The sequence below is a fragment of the Onychomys torridus genome, chromosome 11 (assembly GCF_903995425.1).
Source record: "Onychomys torridus chromosome 11, mOncTor1.1, whole genome shotgun sequence".
In the NCBI taxonomy this organism is placed as follows: Eukaryota; Metazoa; Chordata; class Mammalia; order Rodentia; family Cricetidae; genus Onychomys; species Onychomys torridus.
In genome coordinates, this window is record NC_050453.1 from 53,946,897 (window position 1) to 53,969,624 (window position 22,728).

The following is a 22,728-nucleotide window of genomic DNA, read 5'->3' on the forward strand; positions in this document are numbered from 1 at the left end:
AATAAAGGAGACACAAACCAAGGGAATGCTGGAAATGGAAACTCTGTGTAAACAAACAGGAACCACAGATGCAAGCATCATCAACAGAAAGCAAGAGATGGAAGAGAGAGAATCTCTGGCACTGAATATACAATAGAGGAAATAGATTCATCAAAGAGAACACTAAAGCCAACAAAACTATGAGCCAAAATGTCCAGGATATTTGGGACACCATGAAAAGACCAAACCTAAGAATAACAGGGATAGAAGAAGGACAAGAATACCAACTCAAAGGCACAGAAAATATATTCAACAAAATCATGGAAGAAAACTTTCCCAACCTAAGTAAGAAAATGCCTATGAAGATACAAGAAGCTTACAGAACACCAAATAGACTGGATCCAAAAAAAAAGTCCCCTTGTCACATAATAATCAAACCACTAAACATACATAATAAAGAAAACTATTAAGAGCTGAAAACCAAAGATAAATCAAGACCAGATAAACAATTTAAATAGACCAATAATCCCTAAGGACATAGAAACAGTCATTAAAAGTCTCTCAACCAAAAAGTCCCCAGAACCAAATGATTTCAGCACAAAATTCTACCAGAATTTCAAAGAGCCAAGACCAATGCTCTTCAAATTGTTCCACATAATAGAATCAGAAGAAACATTACCAAACTTTTTATGAGGCTACAGTTACCCTGATACCCAAATCACACAAAGATGCAACAAAGAAAGAGAATTACAGACCAATCTCCCTTATGAACATTGATGCAAAAATACTCAACAAAATATTGACAAACCGAATCCAAGAACACATCAAAAAAAATTATCCACCATGACCGAGTAAGCTTCATTCCAGAGATACAAGGATGGTTCAACATATGAAAATCTGTTGATGTAATACACCATATAAACAAACTGAAAGAAAAAAACACATGATCATCTCATTAGATGCTGAAGAAGCCTTTGACAAAATCCAACACCCCTTCATGATAAAGATCTTGGAGAGATCAAGAATACAAGGAACATACCTAAACATAATAAAGGCAATTTACAGCAAGCCGACAGCCAACATCAAATTAAATGGAGAGAAACTCAAAGCAATACCACTAAAATCAGGAACAAGACAAGGCTGTCCACTCTCCCCATATTTATCCAATATAGTACTTGAAGTTCTAGCCAGAGCAATAAGACAACAAATGGAGATCAAGAGGATACAAACTGGAAAGGAAGAAGTCAAACTTTTGCTATTTGCAAATGATGTGATAGTATACATAACTGACCCCAAAAACTATACCAGGGAACTCCTACAGCTAATAAACAGCTTTACTAATGTGGCAAGTTACAAGATAAACTAAAAAAAAAAAAAAAAATCAGTAGCCCTCATATATACAAATGATAAAAGGGCTGAGAAAGAAATCAGAGAAACATCACCCTTTACAATAGCCACAAATAATATAAAGTACCTTGGGGTGACTCTAACTAAGCAAGTGAAAGACCTGTATGACAAGAACTTTAAGTCTCTGAAGAAAGAAATTGACGAAGATATCAGAAAATGGAAAGATCTCCCATGCTCATGGATAGGTAGGATTAACGTAGTAAAAATGGCAATTTTACAAAAAGCAATCTACATATGCAATGCAATCCCCATCAAAATCCCAGTACAATTCTTCACAGACCTGGAAAGAACAATACTCAACTTCATATGAAAAAACAAAAAACATAGGATAGCTAAAAGAATCCTGTACAATTGAGTAATCTCTGGAGACACCACCATCCCTGACCTCAAGCTCTACTATAGAGGTAGAGTAATAAAACCAGCCTGGTATTGGAATAAAAACCAACATGTGGATCAATGGAATCAAATTGAAGACCCTGGCATTAATCCACACATTTATGAATGCCTGATTTTTGACAAAGAAGCCACAACTATTTTTTTTTTGGGGGGGGGGGGGGGTTCGAGACAGGGTGTAGCTTTGCGCCTTTTCTGGAACTTACTTTGTAGACCAGGCTGGCCTTGAACTCACAAAGATCTGCCTGCCTCTGCCTCCTGAGTGCTGAGATTAAAGGCATGTGCCACCACCCGGCAAGCCACAACTATAAAAAGGAAACATTCAACAAATGGTGCTGGCATAACTGGATGTCAACATATAGAAGATTGCAAGTAGATCATATCTATCACCATGTACAAAACTAAAGTCCAAGTGGATCAAAGACCTGAACATAAATCTAATTACACTGAACCTGATAGAAGAGAAAGTAGGAAATAGCCTTGAACACATTGGCACAGGAGACCACTTCCTAAATATAACACCAGTAGCACAGACACTGAGAGCAAAAATTAATAAATGGGACCTCCTGAAACTGAGAAGTTTCTGTAAGACAAAGGACATGGTCAATAAGACAAAACGACAGCCAACAGAATGGCAAAAGATCTTCACCAACCCCACATCTGACAGAGGGCTAACCTCCAAAATACATAAAGAATTCAAGAAACTAGACATCAAAATACCAAACAATCCAATTTAAAAATGGACTATAGAGCTAAACAGAGAATTCTCAACAGGAGAATCTCAAATGTCAAAAGACATTTAAGGAATTGCTCAACATCCTTAGTCATCAGGGAAATGTAAATCAAAAGGACTCTGAGATACCGTCTTACACCTGTCAGAATGGCTAAAATCGAAAATACTAAAGACAGCTTATGCTGGAGAGGATGTGGAGCAAGGGGAATACTCTTCTACTGTTGGTGGGAATGCAAACTTGTACAGCCACTTTGGAAATCAGTATGGTAGTTTCTCAGAAAATTGTGAATCAATCTACCTCAAGACCCAATGATACCACTCTTGGGTATTTCCCCAAGGGAGCTCAATCATACCACAAGGACACTTGCTCAACTATGTTCATATCAGCATTATTCATAATAGCCAAAACCTGGAAACAACCTAGATGTCCCTCAATCGAAGAATGGATAAAGAAAGTATGATACATATATACAAAGGAGTATTATTCAGCCTTAAATGAAAAAAATACATTGTGGACATGTATGGAAAAAAACCAATGACATCATGAAATTTGCAGGCAAATGGATAGAACTTTGAAAAATATCATCCTGAGTGAGGTAACCCAGACTCAGAAAGACAACATGGTATGCCCTCACTCATAAGTGCATACTAGTTGTAAAGCAAAGGATAACCAGACTACAACCCACAGCTCCAGAGAAGTTAGGAAACGAGGAGGACCCTAAGAGGGATGTATTGATCACCTTGGGAAGGGCAAACAGAGGAGATCCCGATGAGTAAACTGGGGATGGGGGGGGCAATAGAGGGTAGGGGATGGAAATGAGAACATGAGGGAACGGATGGTTGAGCTGGGAGAGAGATGGAGTGGGAGAGCAATGAAGATTATCTTGATAGAGGGAGACATCATGGGGTAAGAGAGAAACCTGGTGCTAAGGAAATTCCCAGGAATCCACAGGATGACCTCAGATTAAACTACTAGGAATAGCGATGAGGGTGCCTGAACTGGCCTACCCTGGTAATCAAATTGGTGAATACCCTAGCTGTCATCATAGAGCCTCCATCCAGTAACTGGTGGAAGCGGATGCAGAGATCCACAACCATACACCAGGCAGAGCTCTGGGAGCCCAGCTAAAAAGAGGGAAAAGGGATTACATGAGCAAGTGGGGGGCCAAGATCATGAAAGGGAAAAATACAGAGACAACTGAATCAAGCTCAAAGGAACTCAGGAACTTTAGACCAACAGCTGTGGAACCTGCATGGGACTGGACTAGACCCTCTGCATACAGGAGACAGATGTCTAGCTGGGTCTGTTTGAGGGGCCCCTTGCAGTGTAATCAGTATCTATACCTGGTGCATGAGCTGGCTGTCCCGATCCCACTACCTATGGTCAGACACCTTGCCCAGCCCTGATAAAGTGGGGAGGGGCTTGGTCGCACTTAAACTGAATGTAGCAGGCTTAGCTGTCCCCATCATGGGAGAACTTACCCTGTTAGAGGAGAAGATGGGTGGGAGAAGGAAGGTGGTGAGTAGCGGGAGGGGGGATGAGAGAGGGATCTGTGGTTGGTACATAAAATGAATTAAAAAAAAAAGGATTGCACAATAAAAAGAAAAAAGAAGTTCAACCTAATTCTTTCATTTTACAGTGAGGTCATTGTGACTTTGGATGTTTAGTTAATTAAGATTTAATTAGCAGGTAGTAATAAAAATTAAGTTTGAATAAAAAAATCAAATGCACTATATATAACTGCTAGTTTACAATACCCTAATAGGGTTAAATATCTTTTTGCTACTTTTATTTTTCTATGCTAGATCACTGTAAGGGGACTATCAATAAAAGCCCACAACAAAATATTACAAATATAATGAAAACTATAAAATTATAACAAAATCTAATTGCACAAAAGCAAAAAACTGATCATCTACAAGTCATTTTAATTGGTTTGTTTTAAAAACATAGCTGTGGGGACTAGGGACCTAGCTCAGTAGTAAAGTGTGTGCTTTGAGCAGCCTAAGTTGCATGGTGGCAGCAACCTTAAGTGAAAAAGATAAACTTTTCTTGAAAAGTAGAAATAATAGATTTTTTTCAAGCAGCGGATTAAAAGTAATAACAATGGAGAATTTTTCCTCTACAAGCCAGCGCTTATCCTTAGAAATAAACCAAGAACTTTACTTCTATATTATAACAAAATGGAGTAAGTACAAGAATAGAAGAGAAAGAACGTCTTTCTATAGACAGAAATCCAGCAGTTGTTCCTCCAAGGAGGGGTAACGGTTTCTGTAGTGCCTGGACTCCTGATGGCGCAGCCAGCCAATCTCAGATCATCAGCCTTTCCCTGAAGACCTTCCTTACTTGTTACCGGGCGATCTGTGCAGACCTCCTCAGCTAACTGTTTTCACAGCTTTCGAGGTTCTACTCAATGAAAAGGACAGTAATCATAGTCACAACGAAACTTTTTAACTCTACCTTGACAGCAAAGAGAAGGAAAAAAGAGTAAATATAAAGGTGTGTCTCCACATAACATATGCATATTGAGTACAAGTCTAAGGATGCTTTTAGGGTGTTGTCTGTGGATGTTTAAGCAAAACAGTTCATTATCGCAAAAGAAATGTAGTTTAGCTCCACTCTGTCTAATCATACATATGAAAAATAAAATGCATATTAAAATGGCTGAAAGGAAGCAATTAAAAAACTTCCATCAATGTACAACTCTTTATCTCAAAACACAGAATGCCAACCCCAAACGTATTTTGTAAAGACTGCCAAAAGTCTATTAAGAACGTGTAACAGAAACTTTCTGAAATGCTTCTACGGATGGCAGGTGCACGCTCTTTGATTCATCATCGCGAGCAAGTTACTGCCCACTTTTGCCATGTATTCACACAAATCACACAGCGCCAAAGCCCATCCACAGTCAAGACCGGGAGTGGACTAGGTGCCTGGTCCCATTCTAATCCCAGCCTTACCGTGCAATGGGAGTGTCCCAGAATCAAAACAGGAAGTTGACCTAGGGTCGGAGTGGCCTCATCTCCCAGCCCCACATCTACAGCAGAATACCCCACCGTCAAGGCTGGGAGCTGAGTTTTTCTCCGAGTTTCTCGCTGTATGCCAAGGGCGCCACGCTACGGGGACGTGCCCCTCACACCCACCTTCAGCTCACAGCGGCTAGGCACCACGCTGAAGCCCTGGCCTGCGGCGCGCAGCAGCGACAGCTCCACCTGCAGAGGCTCCTCGTGCGGGTTTTGCAGGAGCAGAGACCGCGTCCGTGAGGTGCCCACGCGGACGTCCCCAAAGCAGAGGAAGGGAGCGGCACAGAAGTGGCTGAGCAACAGCACTGGCGGGGGCGAATCCCCCGTCTCCGGATCCCGGTGCGCGCGCCGCCCGCTCTCCTCCAGGTTGTAAGCGGCCTGCCGGGTCGCCATGGCAGCCGCCCCGCTCCGGGCGGTCTGCTACCCGCTGCCGGCCGGCGTCCTGCCGCCTGCCCAGAAAGCGGGGATCAGGACAAAGATCAGATAGCCACGGACTACCGAACACCGAGCAAAGTAGCCTGGCCGCTTTTGCTTCGGTTCAAATATCTGACCTCCACCAATAGCAGCTCCGAGAACCGCCTTGCTAGCGCACCAATCAGAGAGCAGATCACCCCTCACGAGCTGACCAATCAGTGAATAGACTACCGCCCAGTTCTACTAAAGAGCCAATGAGTGAGCGAGAGCTCCTGGCCAATGGGACTGCGGCGCCTTGTTTAAATGCTGGCGAGGCTGTCGCGGCTTCCTGGAGAGGAGTTTAAAAAGGCAGCAAATTTCCGTGAATTGGCTTAAAATTGAAATTGCCTTTGATGTTTTAAATACGCTACGATGAAGGAACAGGTATCATCACTGTGTCCAACCCACGGCTGCATACGGTCCAGAATAGCTGAGTGCAACTTGTGAGCCAAAGTTTCCCAGGAAGAAACTGTCACCTTCAACAAATGCTGGGCAAGACGGAGGAACTGATTAGAAAGTCAGATTGTGAAAAGGTTAGAAATTGGAGGTCAAGTCTAATAATTGTTGGGGAACATCGTTTGTCTCTTAATAGCCATGTCTTGTCATCCTTTGTAAGTGATCTAACAGCATTGTGACAATTGGTTTTCCTACCCTGAGTACTGCTGGCATCTGGGGCTGTGACAGGTTTCCCTTTTGCCTTAACATACCTATTTAATGTTTCCACCTATTATTTGAAAAAATGCCTTTGAGTACTTTAAAAACTTCATCAAAGTGTTACCACGTTGGAACATGGAATTTGGAATAATCTAAAAATGTGTCCCTAGGCCATGGTCACTCATATTTGGCTTCTGAATAAACTGATAAAATGGGACCAAAAGAAAAAGACATTTTGAGGTGAGAATTTTCATTTTCTGTCTGTAGAGTCAATATGAGTTTTGCTTTTTTTATAACTTGTGCGGTTTACCAGCATTTTGCCACTATGTCAGAAAGTTTGACACTCCTCCTTGCCACAATGACTAGACACAACTGTTAAGACAAGAAATTTTATATAAACCATGCCTTCTTATCTGATATACCTGCCCAGAATTAATTGGCTTTACTCTGTAAATTTACTGAGCTGAACTGAGATGTAAAGAAAACTGTTAGCATGTTGTTTTGTTTTTAGACAGGGCCTTGCTCCATAGCCAAGATCAAATTGTGATAGCCCATTGAGGGATGTAACAGAAATGGAGATTAGTTTGTAAGGTTCAGGTGGTATCCTATAGAGGCACTAACATTTTACAGCAAGCATTTCTCCCAAAAAAAAAACAGAATAGTTGCAGCAATGAGCAACAGAAAGGTTAAGAGTGCTCATTTTTAGTTTTATATAGGATATCTTATTTCACTAATGGAGTTTTGCCACACTCTAGACTTCTCCAAAAGCAATGACTACTTCAAACAAAATAGTTACCACTGATACTTGAATTTATATAAAACACTTAAAATTTAAGGTCTAAATTAATGTATATATTTAATAATATACTTATATACAAATATATAATAATATATTTTAAATAATATGTCATTGATTAGAATTATGTTTCAAAAATGTCCCCAAGATATTTGGTGTACTACTTATTTATGATTTTCATTTTATAGAGGCAGGCAGACTACTGTGTTTCATACTCTGAAAACATTTGAAAAGAACCTGGATATGCTTTACTAGGACCAAAGAACTCTGTTTATTTTAAATATCAAAATAACAAAAAGAATGAATTCAATAAGCAAGATGACGCCTACTACTCACAAAGAACTGAATTTCTGCTCTAAAGACATTCATACTTAACACAAGACAAACAAAATATCTACTAAACTCAACATTTAACATACAATGGAAAATAATGAATTCTGATATTTTAGATTAACCTTTGTAATTACTTTTAACTGTCCTTAATTAAAAACAAAAATTATGATTTGAAACAAAAAACAAAAGCATTTCCATTCTAATATACATCATCCCTCCCTTAAACAGAACAGTTTTGACATAACATGGAGCAACTAAACACCCAGCTTGTGTAATGTTTTGGCAATCACTCTCATCAACTGTAATACAGTTTTACTTACAAGGAGAAAAGTCTGATTGTTGAATAAAGGAAGTTCTATAATTACACCACAGTACATTATTCAACTTTATGCAAGCAGGAATATCAAACAGAAAGGCATAGTGACAGTGAGATGTGCACATGCTCTTCATCCCAGACATTTCAGAATCTCCAGCAGTAACACAAGCATTGAAATTACTTGGCTTTACTTAAGAATCTGAAATGCTTTTATAAAGGTTTTCATCTTTGAATAACATCTGTTCTCCAAATAACATCCTTAAATTCTCTCTAAATAAATGGCTGCAGAGACTAACTGGTTTTGGGATCTTTCAAAGGACACAGACTTAAGATCAATATACATCAAGTTAAAACATAAACACACCTTCTCTACAAAATCATCCCTCATCTCATCTTCCACACAAACTAATCCTATTGCTTTTATCATAGTGATCTACTTCCAAAGAGGAAGCACAGAAAGCATGCAGATACCATAGGGGAATTATCATAAGTAAAAATTGTATAACCATGGAAGGATACCCAAATAAAGGAACACTCGCAGGAAACTTAAAGGGAAATGTGCAATAGAAATGAGCAGGATATGTAGAACTGGTCTAGTTCCTATCTGCTGTGTAGAAAATTATTCTCATCCATTATTCACGCTAATAGCAGGTAACATTTAACATAATTCTACTTAAAGATTTAGAAACACTACTTACTTCTTATTAAATAATGCATTTTCAGTCTTTTTCAATTTGGCACTAAATCTTAAAATGTCCAAACATGACTCTGTTGAAAGGTCGTGCTTTTTTCTGAGTCATCAACTCAAGTTCTGTGTAGACTGGGATGCTGCTGCTCCCACCATCAATCTCACACCATCAATCATGTTCAGTTCCGGGAAAGTGAACTAAGTCTTCAGTGCAGAGCTGTGCGCTCATGGCAACAAGTTACATAAGAGAGCAATCAGAGATAGAGGGTGACGTGAGGGGCAGAGGTACTATTCCTTCTGTCAGATTGTTCTAAGCATCTAGACAGGCTGAGGAGTGACTCCAGTAACCATTAAGGCCACAGTAGAAACTTAAAAAAAAAAAAAAAAAAATGACATGTAAATCAAAAAAACCAATGTTCACACTATCATTTAATACCAATTTTTCTAAGTTAACAGAAAACTATGTAAAAGGCTGTTGCCCAGCCAGCAGGCAACACAAACATAAGACTCAGAACCAAAAAATAAAACAAAACAAACAAGCCATTTATTTACCAGTACACTCTAGGGAGCCGAAACAATACTACAAAACTACACATCTCTGAAAAAGTACGAAGTATTCAATCCAGAAAAGATGGTCTAAAAGAACACTCTTAAAGAACTAATGCTCCAAACCTCCTGTCAATAATAAATTAGAGTGATATGGTAGGAACAACATTCAAGTTCATAAACATACCAGGTTAATTGTGTTGAGTTAGGATGTGATTGAGTGAAAACAACGGATGGTATTTATTAGCCCTTAACACTTTAGTCACTCTGCAAAGGTGTTTTTGACACTTTTTAAGGTTGAGAGAAATTAGTATACTTCTTTTATGCTACCATCACTTAAAAGGCAGTCACTTAATTATAAAGCACCAGTTGAAAATGCTAGTTTTATTCCTCTTTTCCCCAGCAGTAAAGGTCTAAATTAAAAGACTGCAAACTTTACTATTTTTGTCGTTGCTTGAAGGTGTCTTGCTGGCATAAGGAACAAACCCTATGGTTAAGTGGTATTTTAGGCTGCCAAAACCAAAGAGTTTCTTAGAAAAATAACCTCACCTTGATCTGAAAAAAAAAAAAAAAAAAAAAAAAAACACTAAGGCAGAAATTATTTTTGTGATGTAGTGTAAAATATAAGCTTATTATTCAATAGTGTTCATTAAAAAACAGCATCCAACTAAACTGAGAGAAATTAGTATTCTAACTTGTAACTGGTTGGTCAGTGTGACTGTTCCCAGAGTAGTTTCCCTACTTATTTTATACACATAAACACAAACATTTAATACTTAATCTCAGTATTCAAACTAACAATTTTTCTTTTAAATCTATTATCCAAGGACTTCAACTGTGCTTCTTTGGACAAAGATATAGTCAAACAACAAAGAATTTAAATTCTTTTAAACTATCCAATACCTACTCAAAATCTTTGGTGCATTAAGTCGAAGATAGTAAGTTAATAAATTTCTGTACTCAATAACTTATTCAATTTACAGATTAAGTGCTAACTGTTATCTATCAAAATTAATTTAAAACAATAAATTATACCCACAAAATAAAATATTCACAATGAGGCTAAACTTAGTTGTGAGATTCAAAATTTTAAGCTTAGTTACAAAACAATGATTTTAGAGTCATAGAAAGGTGAACCATGAAGAGTGGGGCTCCCTTTATACTGTTTGTGCCTCCTTTGAGAGCTAATATACATTCAGTTTACCGAAATCCATGTTCTTACATTTTTGGAAACTAGAGTGAGCAAAGCAATTTCCCCATTATCATCGTTTTACTTATTTCTAACATGTATTATACTGACTACCGCCAGACTGCATTAGGAACAAGAGAATGTAGTGCCTGGCACAGAGTATGCATTCATTAATGCTACGTCTTCTTCTTCCATGAATTGCAGTCTGCCACCAGAGTTCAAATAAGTACTTTCTCTATAACATGGAAATACATCATTCCCTTTCTAGTTCAGAACTGCTTACAAGGTCCAAATGAGATAACATGTGAAAATGTTTTCAATAATACAGTATTCCAGCTTATCTACAATAATAACTAAGTACAATTATACAATTGTATTTCACTTTACATAAGAGCTATATTCTTGAAAAGTCCTAAGTAAACCAATTCCTAAAATTAAATCATATATTTAAAGTATTAGAACAATATTATTAAAAGAACCTTAAATACTTTTCAAAACCCCAGGTATTATTTTCACTGTGGAAATGTTGTATCCTCCTTTTCTGCTAAAATATACAATATATCATGCACATTACACACATATAGACCATTTGCCTTTTTTGATAAACCCAAATTTTTCTGCAGTAGCTTATCTTTAAGGCAAAGTATATTTATAGGTATGATGTTTTAATTTAATAAGATATTTAGTTAAAGTCTTATCTGACTTTAGGACAAAAATCATAAATCCATATTCCTGATACTTGATTTGAAAGTCTAGGACTCATTGTGCCTCAGAGTCCAGCTCCATCATCAGTTCCCATTGAACATTTCCACGCTAAGTAAATAAGAATGCTTTAACAATAAGAAATAATATGAAATTAAGCCTACTGGTTCAAAGACAATTACAACCAAACTTTCATAACTGAGGCAAAACTCAGGTTACCTTTATTATTTATATCAGTACTTTGGTTAATGCCTCAATTTGCAACATGCTCTTTGTTTGAACATTACTATGGCAACTGTTCCTATAAAGTACCTTCATTTCTTAAGTGCTTAAACAGTTTCCTCATTATTGATTATGTTTTATTCACTAAAAGTTCATTATTTTATTTGTAATATGTTTTCAAAACCCACAGGGCTAGGCAAGACTTTATAGTTTACACACAAAAAAGTGCTAAAAGCAATTAGGAGTGTAAACAAATTGAAATAGAAAACTTTAAAAACTGCTAATTTTCCAGTAGTTTACATACAAACTGTATGTTAACAGTAAGTCAACTCTGCTAGTCTAACCCTCAAGCACCCCCACCAGGAAAACCTCATCCTAGGTTAAGTAGAAATTGAGTTAAAACAGAGAAAAAATGCAAAGTGCACATCTTTAAAGGAATTTTTATAATTTTGGCAGGCTTTTTCTTCGCTTAAAATTTATCATTGAGGTGTTGCTGTGATTGCTATTTCCTTTCACCAAGCTTTCAATTGTCTCATCTAAAAACAAGACTGAAGAATAGAAACAGATCTCATAAGGAAGCAAAATTAAAGTTCTGGCTTGAGTGTAAATCTGTATACAAATAGTAGTACACTCAACTGAAAAACTACGTTAAATTTGGGCAAATTTGAGAATGGGTTTGGCACCTTTCCTGATATTATATATGAAACATCTAGTTTCTGTTTCCCTATTTCTGCCAGCCAAATTTTGTAAATGAAACACTAAATACATTATTTAATTAAACCATCATTAATTTAGTTACAGCTGTCTCTTCTTTACACATCTAGATGCTGAAACATTCTGTGAATATGGAATCAATGACCAAATACAAGACGTGCATGTGTCTTGATAATATCTAGGTAAAACTGTCATATTTTTCATTAAGATATATTCAATTAGGTAATCTAATGCCTAGGTCTATTTGTATTTATTATTCATCATAGTTGAGTGCAGGCCCAATTATCTGGATTAAAATAATAATCATACATTTTATTTAGCCTCCTAGTCTTATATTTGTTAGCTTTTAACTTTTAGATTGTGAAAACCCCAAATATAATGACAAAAATAATGACTAGATGACAAGATAGAAATACCAAGATTCTTACATAATCATGTAAGAAATTTCAAATCTGAATTTTGAAAATCTGAATGAAATAATAATATTTAATTAGTATTAAAAGTTTGCAATTTTTGACGTGCTTACACTCCTTCCTGTAGGCTACATGGTCCTTCAAACTTCATAGCAATATGGGGAAGGGAGAATAGAGCTGACTAAAAGTAAACTTTGGCTTGGGGCTCACACCTGGTTGGCTAAGGCAGAAGAAAGATTGCCACAAATTGAGGCCACCCTGGGCTACAGTCAAAGACCCTGTCTCAAAAAAAAAGATAAAGGAATAGAAAAATTCCATTGATGATTTAAAAAATACCCTCCACCATTTTCAGCAGCTAATAATCTGAAATTTAAAAATCCATTCAAAATTAGTACTAAGTAACCTTTTAAAAAAATCATACTTCAAATATTATGGCGAAATGTGTCCAAGTATTCAGTCAATAGAAATAAACTTCTTGATTTGAAGCTGTTCTGAAGACTTGAGAAATTAGAAAAAAAGAAAAAGAAAAAAAAATAGCAGCCCTACTAATTGAAAAGCCAGTAGTTTCTGGCTGTCAGCATACAAGCATCAAAAGGTCTATGGAATGTTTACTCATGAGCGATGCTCACTACTGGACATGTTCTGGACAGCAGTTGTGCTATCAAGGCCCAATAATGTTCCAAGATAAGACGGTTCTCTAGGATCTAGCATCTGTTCAGGTCGGACTGGGTGAACTATATTTGCAGGCTGAGGAGTAAGAGTGTATTTTTCCAGAAAAGCTAAATCTGCTGCCCGTGGATAATCAGTTGGCTGAGGCTGTGGTGGCAGAATCTCATGGGATGATGGGGGAAGTGTGGTGGTATGAGGCACCAGATCACTGGAGGTGTCAGGCATCTGAACTGGAACCAATGTTACTGGAACACATACTTCCGCAGACACATTCTGTAGCATAGTCTTGGCTTCCGGCTGATAAACTTTGGGCTGGTCCAGATACTGTTTTGTCTCTGCTTGAAAGATCTTATCATCAGATGAGTACTCTATTGTTGGCAAAGACACGAGTTTTTCCTCAGAAGTACTGAGAGAATCATCAGGAGATTTTATCCCATGAACATGATCAATGTGGTATTTCAGCTTGTCTTTCCGCTTAAATGTTGCATTACAGTGCTGACAATTGAAAGGTCGGGCATCAGAGTGAATAACCAGGTGTTTTGTTAAAGTTTTCTTAATCCTAAAAGACTGATTGCAAATTTGACACTTGTATGGTTTTTCACCTGTATAAACAAAAATAAAATTAATGTATAATGTACCCATTTGATAAAACGGTAATTTAAATAGCAAATTTTTCAAATGCATATCTGTTAAAACCTTGGTAAAAACAGTAGTATTTTAAGCAATCATAAATGAAGAAAGCCTATCAAACTCATAAAGATAGTGAATTAAACGTCAAAATGATCTGGGCTTAATTCCTGAATAAACTATTTAGTAGACAGATTTTTAAGCCTAGTTCCCTACCAACAATGTAGTGCCTAAAAAAGTAAAGTAATTGCTTAGCCCTATTCTCAGTGTGTTAAGTGCTTAATAAACCTTACTATTGCTTGCTATTACTTTATTACTACTTAAAAAAAAAAAACCACAAAAGGTTTTTTAAACTGAAACATTTGATATCCTTCTACCTATAAAATATATAAAAACCAGAAGAACAACTCTTAACTAACTTTTGTTTTTGTTTTTGTGTTTGATGGTGGAGGTGAACAAAAAGTAGTAACACTGGTTTCTAACAAAAGATCAAAACTTTTAAATTTCATTGGGGAAAATAATTAAGAATACCAAATCAGTTCCTGATTCTTCTGCAGTTAGGTTCTTACACTGTAGTTTTATTTTGCTTTTTTATTTATTAAAGAAAAAATTCCTAGCACAACCAAAGTGCTAGGCAGAATAATAACCCCTTAAAGGCATATGTGTTCTACTCTACAGAAGCCATGAATATTTACTTTACACAGTAAAATAGGCTTTGCAGTGTGCTAAAGTTAAGACTTTGAAATAGGCAGATTGACTGCATTATCAAAGGAGCCAAATAACTTCAGGAGACCTTAGAAAGTGGCTGACAACTAAGGAAGGGAAAGGCAGATGTGACAGCCCTCAACTCCAATTTGCTAGCTTTGAAACCAGAAGGGAGCGCGCTGCCGAGGAATGTGACAGCCACAGTGATGGTAACTGCGTTATCAGAAGGTGGAGAGTAAAACCCAGGAAGGGGTCAGCAAATGGTAACAGTGCTGAAGCTTGTGCTGGGGATGTAGCAGTGGGAAAGTATTTGCCTCACAAACATAAGGCCCAGAGTTCAATTTAAAATGTCCCCACACCCCCAAAAGTCCTTATATGTCCCAAGTTCTATTAAAATAGCTATAAAATTAAAACCTATACAACACATGTAAGGAAAAGAGGGACACTGAAAGGCATTTGTGAGGGTTGGGGATTTAGCTCAGTGGTAGAGCGCTTGCCTAGCAAGCACAAGGCCCTGGGTTCGATCCTCAGCTCAAAAAAAAAAAAAGAAACAAACAAACAAACAAACAAACAAAGGCATTTGTGCACCCTAAAAGGTGATGATCTTATTTTTCCTAGAAAGTAGATACTAATCTAGAAAAAAATCCACCCAAAAAATGAGACAAAAAAAGCTGGATTTACTCACCACAAAAAGAAAAATGAAAAGGGAATAAACATAAGGTTACATTGTTGTAGAATATTAAAGAGTGTTACTTTTGTTGCATTTGTTCAACTCTATGAAGCTGTATTTACTCTGACTGTCTAAAACACCTGATAGTCTAAGAAAGAGCTGAACTGCCAAGAGGAAGGCAGGAGAAAGGATAGGCGGGGCTGGCAGGCAGAGAGAATAAATAGGAGAAATCTGGGGAGGAGAAGCAAGAAAAAAAGCCAAACTAAGGCCAGGCATTCATAAGTAAGACTACTTCTCCATGTGTGATTTGTTTGGTAGCTGGGTCGTCGTCGGTGTCCCCCTGCCCCGCCCCAAAAAAAGACATTACATTATATGAAAGTCAAGCAGGGAAAATTAATTTTTGGTAATGTAAATCAAAATAGCCATCTTTCAAGGATGTTATTCGGCAAGAGCAGTCATGAGAATGCTTTTAACAGCCTACTACTATTATATAGCATGATCTGAATAGTGATAACATTGATGAATTCATCATAAAAAGTATACTGGACTTTCCATTAAGATTTGTGCACTTTATGAGCTATCTTCAATAAAAATAGTTTATAAGAACAATACATATTGAACTTCAAAAAAGAAAAGAAAAAACTGAAAAATCAAGCCCTAAGCATCTATCTTGTCATCCTTATGCTAATTTTAACTAATACATTACATTCCAACAAGACTGTGAGGAGAATGTATGTATGTATGTATGTATGTATACATTCTGAGAACTGCACAAGCCAAAGAAATGGGTGAGAATAATCTATCTGAAGAAGAAAATCTTAGGAACTTCCCAACTAATTTCTCTCATTTTTGTAGTTGAAAGCAAGACTAGATGTTCGTCATAGGAAAGCAAGATGAATTCAAACTGAAAATAACCTATATTGTACCTTGTTTGCGGAAATGATGTGCTAACATATCACAAAAACTAAATAAGGAGATCATAAAACCAAAGAACATGTAATGCCCTAAGGATTTCAAGACAAAAAAAAAACCTAGAGAGTAAAATCGTGGATTGCCTGTATATGCATACATGTTCATGTGGGTACAGGTGTGTCTAAACATTTGTGAAAGCCAGAAGTCAACCTCAGATATGTCCACCCTGGGTTTTTTGTTTGTTTTTGAGACAGAGTATCTTCATTGGCCTGAGGTTGTCCTGGGACCTGCCTGTCTTCATTCTTCCAAAGATCACCTCCCTTGATGAAATTATAATGGGTGCCACCACACCAGCCCTCATATACAGGTTCTAGGAATCAAGATTGGGTCCTTCTGTTTGCAAGGCAAGGACATAACCTATCTCCCCAGCCAGGACAACAAAACTTTTTGGTCACCAAAAGGGCACTGCTAGTCACTTCAGTAAGGGTGGTTCAATATTCTTCACCATCCTCTAGTTAAATCATACTACAAAATTACTATATAATTGGCAATTCCTTTCATAAATTTAGCAATTCTATATCCTGAATGAGGGTGCTCTACCCAGGAAACATTAAGAGCTCATTTTCTGGAATGTGAGTTGATAAGCTGACACTTGGGATAACGCCTTTTCAATGATCATCATGAACTATACAAAATACTAACTCTCATGCCCAGATAAAGCTGGGTTGTGGATTTGGGAAACTATGTAATCCATTTTTGGAAGAGTCACTTTGTCAAGTCCTATCTAGGTCTCAGTAAGTTAAATCTAGACCGATGGCTGCTTTTATAGTTTTACTGAACACAGATGCATCCACTTGTAATAATACCTACAGCTACTCTCGTGCTACAGCAACATAGTTAAGTGACTATGACAGAAACAGTCTGGAGTATCTATTTATTATCTGGCTCTTTACAGATACTTGCTGACTTTTGCTTTAAATTATTTCTTCCCTTTATATTCCACCATAGCTACAGTAGTTGTTTCACTCTATGATAGGGTTCATCTCAACTTTCAAAGAGTGGAAGGATGTCTCTATTTCACACCAAGTATGTAATAGCCAGATACATTTCAACTGCTATGAATTAAACTATCAGTAGTCTCAATTTAATTTACTGTGTGTTCATTATCTATTTTCTATGTTCTATTTGGTTTTTACTTAAAACTGACCTGAAAAACAACATTAACAAGGTTTCTTCAGTTTATACTCCTATGTATGCACTCCTAAAACTTGTTCATTGGAAGCATATAATTTTGCTTTTAGCAACATCACTGTATCAGTAATAAATCTTTACTAGAAACTATTTGATATTAAAAATTATCCAAAATAAGTTACTTCCACTATAACATTCATGATATAATTTGTGTCTTTCAGAATGGCAGCTTAAAATATACAAATTGAGTAAAAAACAAAGAAGTTTTAAGTACATAAACATACTTCTTGATTTAAGAAAAAAAATCTTCAATTTTCTATGTACGAGGGAAAAGTGAAATCAATGTACCCTCTACTTCATTCTAGAGGAGCAAGTGGAGTACATCAAAAGGAGAGACTTATACTCTAGCTGCCTCAGGGCCACAAGCAGCTATAGGAGAAACAAACACATACACTACGACTTGCTATGAGTCATGAGATACATGCACAACTCTTTTAAAAGAGAAGATAACGGCACCAGAAGCCTAAGAAAACCTTACAAAGCTCACCCAGGAGAAGCACAGGGCAAACGAAAAGGAGAAAAGAGAACTCTAGCTTGGGCTAGTCTCTACAGGAAAGTTTCCCAAATTCTTGAAATTGAGAAGAAAACAAAAACACTTCCTATTCATGACATGAACTTTAATAAAAATATTGTATGTAAAAGTTTGAGTCAAGAATAATACATATGGATATATTGTAGTTACACAAAGATCTGCATAGAGTACTCTTAAGTTTTACCTGAATGTGTCCGAAAATGCATTTCCAGACTTGATTTTCCTTTGAAAATCTTCTTACAAACATCACATTGATGAAATGTTGCTTTATATCTAAGAAAGTAAATGGTTCATCTACTTAACTTTTATCAATAATAAAAAAAATTGAAAATTCTAAAACTGTACAGACAAATGTCACATAAAGCATACAAGCCTGGATGAACAGAGGTACTTTTAAAACCAGAGCTAGCCTCAAGGGGCTTTCTCCAGTTACATTTCATAGAAGAACTTCTCAAAAGACACTTGTAAGAATAAAACTTCAGAATGTCTTAAATCAACTCAACTTTTAATTAGCTATTAAACACACAAAGGAAAGAATGCAGAAAAAAGGAGTAAAAAGCATCACTACTGGGCTAAATGGGAAAGAGGTTCAGGACAAAAAATTTATGATAATTAGAATATTCTACATTCTGATGGCGATGATTATTAGACTGTAGAAAAACACACTAAAAGGGTAAGTTTCACCTTAAGTAAATTATAACTCAGTTAATTAAAGAGACAGATATTGAGCCTGATTAAAAGAAACTGAAATAATCTCAAATGTGAATCCTTTCTTTTTTACACACAGATAAAGTAAATCTATAATTGGCCCCATAGTTAATATAGGTAGCAGCATAGTAGAATGCCTAACAAATATTGTCAAGGTCAAAATCAAATTTTAATTGTCAGGACTATGACATCTGCGGAATGAGTAGCATTTGAGTGAGCCCATGCCTAGTGTTTGAGGCAGGTAAAAACAGCGCACCCAAATGTGTGTGTGTGTGTGTGTGTGTGTGTGTGTGTGTGTGTGTACACACTTCTTTTAAGACTTTAGAGGAATATAGAAACCAAAGAGAGAGAGATGATTAACTTGTTCCAACTTAAACAGAACAAAGGAAACATAAATTTTTCTCCATCCGTGACACCGCCAACGGCAGTGAAGAGGAAAGTTCCTCTTTCACTCACTTTTGCCACACCTTCTCTCCCAGATGCACACTCTTGTAATGAACAGTGAGATGATCCCTCCGACCAAAACACTTTCCACATTCTTCACACTGATGGGCCTTCTCACCTGAAAACAAAGGCACACATATTTCTTTTAACATAATAGGCATTTTAATTTTCTCTTTTCTTCTCCAGAAATAATGACCAACAGCAAGGTTATTTGATGGAATACCAGGAAAACAAAGCCACCCTTTAATCTGGGTTATTTCCTTTATATCATTCATTCAATTGTCTTTCCCTGTTGTGGAATATTATTTTAAGGGGTGCTACTTTTGTTTATGTTGCGTTTGTTTAACTCTGTGAAACTGTTACTGTGCCTGTCCAAAACACCTGATGGTCTAATAGAGAGCTGAAGGGCCAGTGGGGAGGCAGGAGAGAAAAATAAGCAGAGCAGGCAGGCAGAGAGAAGAAACAAAAGAAGATATCAGGGAGGACAAGAAGTAGGCACAGAAAGAGGGGGAAACGGGCCAGCAACCCAGCCACACAGCCAGCCATGGAGTCAGAGTGAAAGCAAGACCACAGAAGTAAGGGAAGGAGAAGCCCAGAGGCAAAGGTAGAAGGAGAATTTAAGAAAAGCTGGCTGGAAACAAGCCAAACCAAGGCCAGGCATCTACATTTAAGAATAAGCCTGTGTGTGTGATTTGTTTGGGAGCTGGATGGTGGGCCTCACAAAAGAGCAAATAGTAAAAACAACCAACAACATTTCCCAAAGAGCTCATACCTAATTTCATGAATGTGGATGTTTGCTCACATGGAGAAATTAGTAACCTTTCGTGGTAGACATCTGACTTTATCTTTCAATGCAGAACATGATAAATAAAATTACTTCAAACCCAAGATGTTGATTAGGAGTACATAGATTTTCTAGATATGAAAGACCTCACATGAACATATATTAAATTCAGGGGAACTATTTCCGTACTTAGAAAAAAAGACCTGAACATTTCCAGATCTTTGTATTTTAAAAGTATATTTCATCTATGAAGGTTTCTTACATGGCAATGAGCAAAAATGTAAATACAATGAGAACTTTACTGGATTACCTATTATTACATTTCCATTCAAAGGTTGATCATTAAACACCATTGTATCGATACCAATGTGCAATTAATGCATGTGATTTCTAGAATTAAACTCAGAATTCCCTCACTAGAAATGGAAATGCATAACCTCAATTACAATGTCATCAGACCTTTAATCTCTTAGTAGTAAGGTTAGCTGCAATTTGCCTGGCTGTGGTCATTAAGAAAGCCATCTATCACACTTCCTATTTAAGGAATGTTTATAATACTGATGATAATCACCAGTTCTATTGTGCACATAGAGATGGCTATTTCCCATTACTGTGCTCACATAGTTGACTCTCACAGCATTTCCTGAACATTCATCTGAGATGAAAACACAATGTAAATATCTGAAAACTGGTCAGGACTATAAAGAAATTCTTCTCCAAATATAATTCTTCAAATTCCACAACATAAACTTTAATGCTTAGTTGTAATAATGTCCCTTTAAAACACCAGACTTTCACTAATTTCTCAAATATAATCATAGTGAGAAATACGGTTTTCTCTTCAGGAAAGTGCCAATAGTACTGCTGAATACATCAGTATAATATGCAATTATAAACTTTGAGAATTTATTCAAAACTAAACTTTAAAAGTTTGGTAAACATGTTATGATAAGATTTACCTATTTCCAGATGCTTTTACAAAATGGTTTAAAAACCATCATTATAAAGGAGTGACCAGCAAATGTCCGACTATTAAAACAAGAACTAGCATACTCAGAAAGCAATATTATGTTCTCTACATTGTTTTTTTAAACAGTTTTGGAAAGAGCAACACAAAATAGAAGTTACCTGAATGTATTTTTTTGTGCTTTGTTAGGTGGTCATGGCGAATAAATGTTTTTCCACATTCATCACACTCATATCTTTTATCATCATGATGTACTCTTAGGTGAAGCCTATAATATAAAAGAACAAAGACTGTTGAAACTTGTGTGGAATGAAAGTGCTTGATAATAAATAAATGATTAAAAAATGAAAACAGGCTGTCTGCTCAAGCACCCTCATATCATTTGCTCTGCATGTAGGACTTTCAGAGTCCTTATCCATCTTTTAAACAAAGATCTGGGGTACCTATTCACCTCTCCTCAAAGAGCACTTTGAAATTTGCATACCCCATATAGTTCTAGATACTTCCTAAGTTATTAGATATTAAATATACCTCACAGACTCTAAAAATGATTGTGAGTGTTACTGATCTGAGTCTCAAGGATATATTTCAGGAATCAGAACTGGACAAGTGGATAAAGTATACAAACAACCACATGATAATGACAGCTACTGATAATAACAACTGATTATTATACTACTTGGAAAACTGACAATATATATAAATTGACAGCAGAAAAATCACAATATTTTAAAAGACCTCGCTTATAAAAATTACACTTTTACTACTTCACACTAGAAAATGGTGCGTTATATTAAAAGATAAACAATAAAAGGTTTAAATTATTGAAACTGACCTAGTTTGAATCTTTTTTACTTCTATAATGTTGTTATACATTATTTCTATAAATAATGAAATAGCTTTTCTCCTCAAGTTTCTAAAACAAGGGTTGACTTTACATTAACTAAAACAATCAAATGACTAGACTACATCTAAAGAGAAAATAATCTCTTTACAGTTAAAGAGATAATAAATGAAACTATCACTATTAAAGCCATAACATTACAATTCTAGAATTTACTAAGAAAAATTAAAGTCATACATATTTCTTAGTACCTACCTATTGAAGGGGAAATTCAGACCCTTAAGTTACAGTCATTCGAACATAAAAAGAAACTAAACAAGTAACAGTGCACAGAAGGCCACCTAAAACTGAGAATTCCAAAGTCCTTAATCTTATTTCCATATAACTATATTCTTCTACAATGAAGGATATGGTAATATTTTATCTGTGCTGAAATGTGATTTTATTTGTATGTTAATAAATAAAGTTGCCTGGGGGTCAGAGCTAATAGCAAGCCATTTAGCAGAAGTCTGGTAGTGGTAGCACACGCCCTTAAAACCAGTCACTTGGCAGACAGAATCTCTGTGTGTTCAAGGACACAGCCAGCATGGAGACACACGCCTTTAATCCAAGTACCAACCATAGAGACCTAGAGGTCTGTATAGACAGGCAGTGACAAAGTCAGGTGATTGGGTTTAGAACCAATGAGAAGGCAGAACAGAAAGTCAATAAAAAATACAGACATACTCAGGAAGTAGGTCTCTTTTCTCAGGGGAAGGATGGCTGGTAAGCCAAAGGCTATTCGCTAGTGCTCTGACCTCTGGGGCTTATAACTCTTTATTTGTCTCTGTGTTTCTTATTTAATAAGACTGTTTAGAATTATTTCTACAGAAGGATAAAGAAATAAACAAAGCTTGGAAAAGAGCATTAATACTATTTTCATCCAAAGACAAATAATTAAATATTTAAATAATGACAGTTCAGTAAAGACTTTGGTAAAGTTGTTAATGAGAAAATATTAATGTTTTACACAGAGAATAAAGATAATTATTTAAATCTGTAGGAAAAAAAAAG

The 22,728-nt window shown here is 36.4% G+C and overlaps 2 protein-coding genes across 4 annotated transcripts in view; both read right to left on the bottom strand.

Annotated features, from left to right (window-relative positions):
- Aspm (assembly factor for spindle microtubules) overlaps window positions 1-5,978 on the bottom strand; it is a 56,589-nt gene extending 50,611 nt beyond the window's left edge. The window contains exon 1 of the mRNA XM_036203025.1: window positions 5,657-5,978. Coding sequence (XP_036058918.1) covers window positions 5,657-5,929 — 273 coding nt within the window. The 5' untranslated portion in view covers window positions 5,930-5,978. The remainder of the gene's footprint in view (window positions 1-5,656) is intronic.
- Window positions 5,979-9,918: 3,940 nt separating this feature from the next.
- Window positions 9,919-22,728, bottom strand: part of Zbtb41 (zinc finger and BTB domain containing 41) — a 33,984-nt gene continuing 21,174 nt past the window's right edge. For all 3 annotated transcript variants that reach the window (XM_036202717.1, XM_036202716.1, XM_036202718.1), the window contains exons 8-11: window positions 20,993-21,099; window positions 19,093-19,198; window positions 18,113-18,201; window positions 9,919-13,833 (exon numbers count right to left, since the gene is read on the bottom strand). In XM_036202717.1, the coding sequence (XP_036058610.1) occupies window positions 13,175-13,833; window positions 18,113-18,201; window positions 19,093-19,198; window positions 20,993-21,099 (961 nt within the window). In that variant the 3' untranslated portion in view covers window positions 9,919-13,174. The remainder of the gene's footprint in view (window positions 13,834-18,112; window positions 18,202-19,092; window positions 19,199-20,992; window positions 21,100-22,728) is intronic.